Consider the following 9,578-nt stretch of genomic DNA (forward strand, 5'->3'; position numbering starts at 1 on the left):
GCAAACCTTCTTGCCACAGCTCGCATTGATGTGCCATCCTGGATGAGCTGCACTACCTGAGCCACTTGTGTGGGTTGTAGAGTCCGTCTCATGCTACCACGAGTGTGAAAGCACCACCAACACTCAAAACTGATCAAAACATCAGCCAGACAGCATAGGTACTGAGAAGTCGTCTGTGGTCCCCACCTGCAGAACCACTCCTTTATTGAGTGTGTCTTGCTAATTGCCAATAATTTCTACCTGTTGTCTATTCCATTTGCACAACAGCAGGTGAAATTGATTGTCAATCAGTGTTGCTTCCTAAGTGGACAGTTTGATTTCACAGAAGTTTGATTTACTTGGAGTTATATTGTGTTGTTTAAGTGTTCCCTTTATTTTTTGAGCAGTGTACATATGTATGTATGTACGTATGTACGTATTAGGTTAGCTTAGCTGTTCCGTACGTACGTACGGAACAGCTTACGTACGGAACAGCTTAGCAAGTTTTCTGGGCTAAGCCCCAGAAAACTTGCTAAGCCCGGTGGTCAGGACTCCGAGGGGGTCCACCATGTTTTTCTATTAAAAGATGTTAAGTAGACCGAAAAAGTAAAAATATCACTGGGTAATTATATGCTATGGGAAAACATTGCCAGTGAACTGCTATATAAACCCACAACTAGTCTTAAAAACAACTAATCAAAAAATACAATTAAAATAAATATAAATTATTTCCACTTTTGTTAAATCCAAATTAAGTCAGCAGCTCCATCAGGCCCCCCAGGGCTTCAGGGGCCCCATAAATGCTAATATTTTAACACAGACCACAGATATACAGGTCCTTCTCAAAAAATTAGCATATTGTGATAAAGTTAATTATTTTCCATAATGTAATGATAAAAATTAAACTGTCATATTTTAGATTCATTGCACACCAACTGAAATATTTCTGGTCTTTTTTTGTTTTAATACTGATGATTTTGGCATACAGCTCATGTAAACCCAAAATCCCTGTCTCAAAAAATTAGCATATCATGAAAAGGTTCTCTGAACGAGCAATTAACCTAATCATCTGAATCAACAAAGTAACTCTAAACACCTGCAAAAGATTCCTGAGGCTTTTAAAAACTCCCAGCCTGGTTCATTACTCAAAACCGCAATAATGGGTAAGACTGCCGACCTGACTGCTGTCCAGAAGGCCATCATCGACGCCCTCAAGCAAGAGGGTAAGACACAGAAAGAAATTTCTGAACGAATAGGCTGTTCCCAGAGTGCTGTATCAAGACACGTCAGTGGGAAGTCTGTGGGAAGGAAAAAATGTGGCAGTAAACGCTGCACAACGAGAAGAGGTGACCGGACCCTGAGGAAGATTGTGGAGAAGGGCCGATTCCAGACCTTGGGGGACATGCGGAAGCAGTGGACTGAGTCTGGAGTAGAAACATCCATCCATCCATCCAGCCACTGTGCACAGGCGTGTGTAGGAAAGGGGCTACAGGTCCCTTATTCCCCAGGTCAAGCCACTTTTGAACCAGAAACAGCAGCAGAAGCGCCTGACCTGGGCTACAGAGAAGCAGCACTGGACTGTTGCTCAGTGGTCCAAAGTACTTTTTTCGGATGAAAGAAAATTTTGCATGTCATTCGGAAATCAAAGTACCAGAGTCTGTATCAAGGAAATGCCAAAATGCCAGAAGTCCATTGTCAAGTACCCACAGTCAGTGATGGTCTGGGGAGCCATGTCAGCTGCTGGTGTTGGTCCACTGTGTTTTATCAAGGGCAGGGTCAATGCAGCTAGCTATCAGGAGATGTTGGAGCACTTCATGCTTCCATCTGCTGAAAAACTTTATGGAGATGAAGATTTAATTTTTCAGCACAACCTGGCACCTGCTCACAGTGCCAAAACCACTGGTATTACTGACCATGGTATTACTGTGTTCAATTTGGCCTGCCAACTCTCCTGACCTGAACCCCATAGAGAATCTGTGGAATATTGTGAAGAGAAAGTTGAGAGATGCAAGACCCAACACTCTGGATGAGCTTAAAGCCGCTATCGGAGCATCCTGGGCCTCCATAACACCTCAGCAGTGCCACAGGCTGATTGCCTCCATGCCACACCGCATTGAAGGCTGCAAAAGGATTCCTGACCAAGTATTGAATGCATAACTTAACATAGTTATTTGAAACTTGACTTTTTTGGTATTAAAACACATTTCTTTTATTGGTTGGATGAAATATGCTAATTTTTTGAGACAGGGATTTTGGGTTTTCATGAGCTGTATGCCAAAATGATCAGTATTAAAACAATAAAAGACCAGAAATATTTTAGTTGGTGTGCAATGAATCTAAAATGTATGACAGTTTAATTTTTATCATTACATTATGGAAAATAATGAACTTTATCACAATATGCTAATTTTTTGAGAAGGACCTGTATTAATGTTGCATTTGTTTGAGATTAGCAATGCTGCTGAATTTGACATAATGGTTTCAGCATACATAAATTAAAAGATTTTAAATTATTTAACATTTATATGTAAGATTTTAAGGAGCTGGCAAGTTTATTTTGTAAAAGTTCAAAGAACAATATCCATAGTCAGATTGGTTTGTTACCATTAGCAACCACCTAATGCTGTGAGTTTAATCTTTGAGTTTCAGCTCTTTGTTCACAAATACAAATTAGTAAACAGCAATTATAATTTAGTGCTTTTCAGGTTTGCCAATTAAACTACTCACCCTGTCTTAGATTTCACTAAGTCTAACAGAATCTGTTTAGAGGTGCTGATGTTTTTAGCAACAAAAGGGGCCCCTAAGTGATATTCTGCTCCAGACAGAATATGACATACAGCTTTGGACCGGCCCTGCATGATGAGTTAAACCCGCTGCATTGCGCAGAGATGAGCAACAAACGGGAGATTTAATTCAATGCTGCTAATGTGGCTTTAATAGCTCTTTCCTTTCGTGTCTGTTGAGTTTTTAACAAGGAGACAGAAACTATTGTGGTTGGTCGAGTTTATGGACGAGTTTTTCAGATGTCCGGTGACCGCGCGCATTCACTCTGTCTGACTAAGTAGACAAAGCATTTGATACGATTTGGTGCACTGTGTAACCGGAAAAATAATACTGGTAATCAGTGGCGCAACTGCACATTATTCAGGTGGATGCGAAAACATAAATCGGCCCCCCTCTGAGGGAAGGAACTTCAGGGTGAAGGACCGACGCTCAACTCCCCCGCGAGAGGTGAAAGAGCGTGAGGCGCGCTGAACTGTATGGGAAAACATAATCGGCACGTCGCCCCCTCCAGACGGGATTTTGGCGCCCCCTCTGGTGCTGCGACCCTATGCGTTGCATACGCTGCATACCCACTTTTTGCGCCTCTGCTGGTAATAATAATGAAATAATATAAAATCAGCCTGATGCGTGACTGCGAGGAGAGTGCGAAAGCTCCTCACCGGGTTAAACCTGCACGATGAGTGATTTGCGCTGGGTCTTTAACCGCTAACGCACCGGCCAACCGGGAACACAGACATAAACTTTACATGGAAGACAGGGCCAAACGCTGGGAAGCGTGTTGAGATGTAAACCCCGCATAATGTTTTGTTCACAAATATAAAACATTCTCACCGCTCGCTCAAAGCACCACTGAAAGCCCGACTACATGTTATTCCTGCGGTTCGCATAGAGTTGCTCAACCATGGCTAACATGGTGAGGTTTAAACTCCTAATAATTCCTCCCAGGGGGTTGAAATAAATATCCATTCAGGTCAGCCTGTGTCCAGTTCGAGTGAAAGGAGGAGCGCGCGATCCGGGCTGAGGTAAACTTTAGAGCTACTGCTGCAGCGCGCGAGGTCGGTGCGCTGTCGGCTTTGAATGCATAAACTATAAACCTACCTTCTATAAACATATCTTTTAGCAATAAATCTGCTCCGATAGTGAAAAGCTCAAAGCAAGAGACGCTCGCAATCCGGCTTAAAAAAGGCGATTTTTTAAATTATTATTATTTTATTTTCCTAAAAACAAAAAAAGAGAGAGAGAGAGAGAGAAGAAGAAAAAAAGAAAGGCTTAGCCTGGCGGTGGCGCTAGTAAAGCATGGCGGGCCGCCAGGCCTATAATACACTGGGGGAAACCCTGAGACAAAAGCTTAGAGAATTTATACACAAATGTACTTTTGTTGAAGTCTAAACTGCTGAAATTTGATTCAGTATGAAACTTTCTAGAATTGATTTAAATAAATCTTTACACTTCCTTTCTACTTGTCAGTAGCATAATATACAAACATACCATTTGAAAAAAAAGTTTCTGAATTAAAAATGGTTTCTGAATCTAAAAAGATTTGCATCTCTAGTAATAATTCATTGACTTTAATAAAAACATATTTATTTCAGTAAAAATGAGCTGTACTTGATGACTCAGACTCTTTCTCTCCTGCTGTCATCAGGTCGAGTGAGGCGCTCCTTTGACGTCGGCTTTGCGGGCTTCATGCTCACCACTCTCGGGTTTTGGTATATTCTCTGGGATTATTACGTTTCCCTGTCGAAAAGAAAAGTTGTTTTTCTCACCGTTTTGTGTCATTTCAGGTTTTACTGCAGAATGAACAACGCTAAACTACGGGTGCAGCAGAGGGTCATACAGGAGGGCATCCGGAACAAGGTTGTTTACGAGGGAACATCTCTAGACCCAACTAACAGACCCAGAGCAGACACTCCATCTGGCCCCTCGTGACGCCCAGCGGTTCGTCTCCATAGCAGACAGAATCAAAGCGACACAGACTGCGGCCTCTGTGGAAAGGTTTTATTTCTGTTGGCTTGGAAGTCTCTCTAAAGTTTCTGCTACTGGGGGAAGTGGTCTGTTAAAGCAGAAGTTTTCAAAAAATTTTCCAATACAAACGGGAAGCTGCTCTTGAAGCTTAAACTGAGAAATCTTTTTTTTTTTTTAATCAACTCCAATAACGTATTTATCTAAGATGTCAATTTCTGGAACAGTTAATAAAAAAGTTAAAAATCAATAGAGCCTTGAATGCTTGTTGAAGTTTTGAATCAGATTTGCTATTTTATAAATGATTAGAATGATTTAAGTGAAGCTCCTTTACAATTCTCACTTATGGTAAACTATGTCTACTATTTGTATTTTGAACCTCTGGTATAAGTTAGGAGTAATGTCTGGCAGCTGAACACAAATATACATTAAACTTTAAGGTTTCTCTTTCTAAGGTAACCTAAATTGTAAAACAGCACTTCACTGAAGTTTGTGGTTGTAATGTAAAAATCTTTCAGTTCGCACAGTGCACCTTTGTATTATTCACTGCTCAATAGCAGTATGATGAAATGTTATGCTGCCTATTAGGTGTCAGGTGTCAGCATAGCCACTCTAAAATTTACTGAGGTTCTCCATCAGCCACCCAAATTCCTAGAAGACTCGTTTTGCTTTCAGTATTTTCCAGATAAAAGCCAAATAGCAGCTCTTATAAAGAGTTTTATTACTGCATAGAACAATAGTAGTAAAACATTACAAAATGTAATGTTTTACTACTACAAGATTTATGTGGTTTATGTAGTAACACATCAGGATTTATCCCCATTCACTATATTCTGGACAGCTGGATGTCTTGAGAAAAGAAAACTTGAATATCTTTTCTGTCAACAACAGAAAAACAATTTAACGTGTTCACTAAAGGCAAGAAAAAACTAACAAGAATTGCTGATTTTAGTTTGATTACACACTCATTCAGCCTTGGTATCTTAAAACAAGGCAGGTTTAATGGAGAATTTCTATGATTGTATTATTCACAATGACATTCATAAACTTTCTGCACTCATTGGTAAACAGGAATATATGTTTAAACACAAAAAGTCCGTACCAACTTCATATTCAACTTGGACGTAACAAATACGTTACGTGTTTTCAGGCTTATGATGGCAAACAACCTGGAAGCACTTTGTGTTCAGTTTTGGTTCATTTAGGTCATTCAATTTGACAGAATTTATTAGACCCAGATGGGAAATTAAATGAGCAGCTAGATCACTTCAAGGTAGATGGCTTCAAGTTCAGAAACTTGAAGTACCTGCATTGACTTCGGTTAACAGACCAGAGTCACTTCTTTATTTGTCCTGGACAAAGGTTCAAACACACCTGCCGATGGGACGCCTGGTTTATCACAACCCTTCATGTTGGTACGAAGCTAAGGACCACCACAAAACTCTGGTTTCAAACCGCTGCAGTCTGTTAGTATCTGGATGGAATTACTCCATCCAGATACTGGATGGAGTAATTCATCCAGTATCTAGATGAATTACTCCAGATACTGGATTAATTCCATCCAGCCCAAATGAGTTGGGCTGAATGGAAAGACGGGGGGATTATATGATCAGTATAATCACCCCGTTCACAGTACATTCATTCACAGTATATGCATACAAATTAAAACCTACTTGTTTTACAAGATGTATCAAATGACATCTTGCTTTGCAGGTTCTTTAAACCTATTATTGGTCACTGCATTCACTTAATTTCCCCTCAAGATCTTCAGTTTGCTAATCAAATGGCAGCTACTCATGTACCTGCCACTGAGTGCCAGTTTCTTGGTAGTCACAAACTTTCAAACCTCACAATTCAGGTTTTGTATTTTTTTTTTTTCTGAAAATTGTATCCCTGTTTCCGATCATCATGGCTCCATTTTGGTCCATTGATTTTTAAATAAAATAAAATATGAGTTCTGATCAAATTGGAGGAACTGAGTCACCTCCTCCTGGTGAAAATGATCTGAGTCATATTTGATGAGCTCATTGAAGGAATTACTTTAAATTACTTTAAATTATTAGTTATTCAAGTGATGCTAAACATCCTCCCGCAGAAAAAAAAAACAGGCACAGGGTAGGGATGAAATTTTGAAAGCAAACATTAATTTAAAAAAAAAGGCACAAAGCATTTGTAGCAAAAAAATTAGTTTTCCAAACTTTGGAAGAACTGAAAAGCCATAAAAATAATTCAACAGAGGAAATATTAGTTTAACAAAAGTGGATTGTGCCAAACTAATATGGCGCTCGTGTTCTGGCGTTCCTGTATTTTTCTTTACAATGTCGTCAGAAATAAAAACATATATCTCTATCGGTAATTTACCTCAGCAGGACTTTTACTGTCACATATATGCATGCTGGTACTGCATATATGTGACTGATTTTCGCAGACACACACCTTCATAAGAGCAAAAATAAATAAAATTCTGTAAGTTACAACTACATTTTACGCATGGCAGCCATGTTGGATTGTGAGCTGTACATTTCTGACACACACTAAGCAAATTTCCAAGTCAAAATTCTGATTTGAAACATTTTTACTTTGGACTCAAAAATGAATTGACTTATGTCACCAAAAAGAAGTCGCCATTGATTTCTGCACTACCAACATTTAAAAGTTTTACCTAAGACAGTTAATCCTTCGTTGTTTTTTTGCCTCACAATTTGATAATTATTACTTCTAGCTTATGACTAGTCTGGGTGTTTGTTGTTTGAACAGTATTAGTTAGACTAAAGTTAAGGCATTTTGACCAAACAACTAAGCTAACATTAGTCCTTTTCCTGCTATGTAGCTAAGCTAGTGCTAGCTGTGTTTTCCACAGAACTGTTTGCATAATCAATACAGAAAGGCAAATATTTACTAGCTATGCATGACTTTAATTGTCATTAAAGTTTTGTATGACATGGAAAGCTATATTTGTCTTTTATTTTAAACATTCTTTGTTGATGCAGAATGAATCTAAAAATCATTGAGCTTAACCAATTACTTACTTTTAGTAATCAAGGTTGTTCGTTACTCTAATTTGCTCTTTTCTAGTTTTAATGTGAGTCTCACGTCAATTTAAATGTTTTTTTGTTTGTTTTGTTTTTTTGGTTTGAAAAAAACAAAACAAAAAAAGAAAAGTATGTCGGGTCCCAGGGGAAATTCACACAACCTGATACCTGTTCACATTGACCATCTGAAGAAACTGGGTTGGAAAAGTACCCTTTTTAGCAGTTTGAAGAGTTCATTATTAGCAGCTACAACTGAATAATTCATGAGGATGAATTTAAAGCCATTAAACGTCTGGTTCTGGTTTTGTCTGTGATGTATTTGGACCAGGGAGGCAGCTGTCTTGTATGTGAGTGTTTTAACATTTCACTGCTGCATAAAACTGCAGAAATGCTGGGCTCTTATAACAAAAAGCATATGTGTTATTGTTTTTCTCATGACTGCATTCTAACGATGCAAAGTTAAAAAAAAAAATACTGGCTATGTTGCAATGGCTAAAATCATCATGAAATCATTATTTTAAAAGTTATCAAACTGCATATTGCACCACGTCATTTATCACTAAAGTTTTGTTTCAAACTTCAGCTCACACACTTCACTGCCTTCAGTTGGATCATTCAGGTTGTGGTCTGTAGTGACAGCCTTATGGCTGAGTTGTATTGAATATTGAGATTTTACATTGAAAATATCCCACTTCTCAGGAATCAGGCCTCGCTTGAAGAGCACAGAAGCGAGGTAGGAGAACAACAAGATGGAGAACACGGCAGACAGCATGCAGATCGTCCTGATCGGCGAGCGCTGGATGTAGATGCCGTTTTCCAGAGTGTATCCTGGGAACTTGATGATGGCTGGTATGCCAAGCACCGGCTCCCCGCAGAGCAGCCGCAGGAGGATCCCGACGGCGCAGCCCAGAATGGCCCCGTAACCATTGGAGACGCTGAAGAAGAGCACGCAGATGAGCTGAGGTAGCATGAGGGTGTAGGTGAGGTCAGAGCGAAGCAGCCAGATCATCAGGACGCTGTTGTCCAGGAAGGTGAGCGACGTGCCAGCCAGGCCCACGACTATTACAGAGCAGCGGATCACCCACTGGATCTCCTGGTCAGACGCCTGCCGAGGAGGAATACCAAAAAAATAAATCACCCCAACGGCATCAGGAGATTTGCTTAGGTGAGTATTGTCATCTTCTCACCTGCGTCCTCAGGATGTTCTTATAAATATTGGAGGTGAAGATGGAGGCTGCAGAAAGTAAAGCTGAGTCAGTGGATGACATCACGGCAGCTGCCACCGCCCCGATGCCAATGATGGAGATGTAGGAGGGGGTGAGGTGCTGAAGGACAAGCGGCAGGACGAGCCCTGTCTCCCCACGTTCATGAGGAGACGGGAATCCATAAGAAGTCAGGTTCCAGTCTGAGGAGAACAAATAAAGAATGAAAACATCCTTATTTGTTTGGTTTGTCTGAAAACTGATCCTAAAAAAATGATGGAACCACAGTGGACAATCCAGGTTTCAATATCTCGGACCGTTTACATACCTCTTCAATCCTTTTCCTTTTTAAAATGAGCAACAAGAAATATTGAAGTTTTTTATGATATTGTAATTTTTAGCTGCTTAGTTTCGTTTGGATGTGACTTCAACATAAAAAGATAGCATCGTGAAATGAAAAGAAAAACGGTCTCCTATAAAAAATCTAGATCTTGCCAACAAATTAATTTTTTTTTTATAAAATGGGAAATATTTGGTTCAACACAAAATAATTTATCTATTATTTGCTGTGATTTTTGCTACAAAGGGGATCTACCCCTTTGTAGCAAAAATCACAGCA

General features: G+C 39.6%; 2 protein-coding genes across 2 annotated transcripts in view; one reads left to right on the forward strand and one right to left on the reverse strand.

Moving 5' to 3' along the window:
* The window catches only part of cox20 (cytochrome c oxidase assembly factor COX20), a 9,013-nt gene extending 4,038 nt beyond the window's left edge, over positions 1 to 4,975 (forward strand). The window contains exons 3-4 of the mRNA XM_007543525.2: positions 4,409 to 4,472; positions 4,548 to 4,975. Coding sequence (XP_007543587.1) covers positions 4,409 to 4,472; positions 4,548 to 4,692 — 209 coding nt within the window. The 3' untranslated portion in view covers positions 4,693 to 4,975. The remainder of the gene's footprint in view (positions 1 to 4,408; positions 4,473 to 4,547) is intronic.
* Positions 4,976 to 7,075: 2,100 nt separating this feature from the next.
* LOC103131796 (high-affinity choline transporter 1-like) overlaps positions 7,076 to 9,578 on the reverse strand; it is a 30,612-nt gene continuing 28,109 nt past the window's right edge. The window contains exons 7-8 of the mRNA XM_007543524.2: positions 8,945 to 9,162; positions 7,076 to 8,862 (exon numbers count right to left, since the gene is read on the reverse strand). Coding sequence (XP_007543586.1) covers positions 8,317 to 8,862; positions 8,945 to 9,162 — 764 coding nt within the window. The 3' untranslated portion in view covers positions 7,076 to 8,316. The remainder of the gene's footprint in view (positions 8,863 to 8,944; positions 9,163 to 9,578) is intronic.

Source organism: Poecilia formosa, unplaced genomic scaffold (assembly GCF_000485575.1).
Source record: "Poecilia formosa unplaced genomic scaffold, Poecilia_formosa-5.1.2 Scaffold838, whole genome shotgun sequence".
Taxonomy (NCBI): domain Eukaryota; kingdom Metazoa; phylum Chordata; class Actinopteri; order Cyprinodontiformes; family Poeciliidae; genus Poecilia; species Poecilia formosa.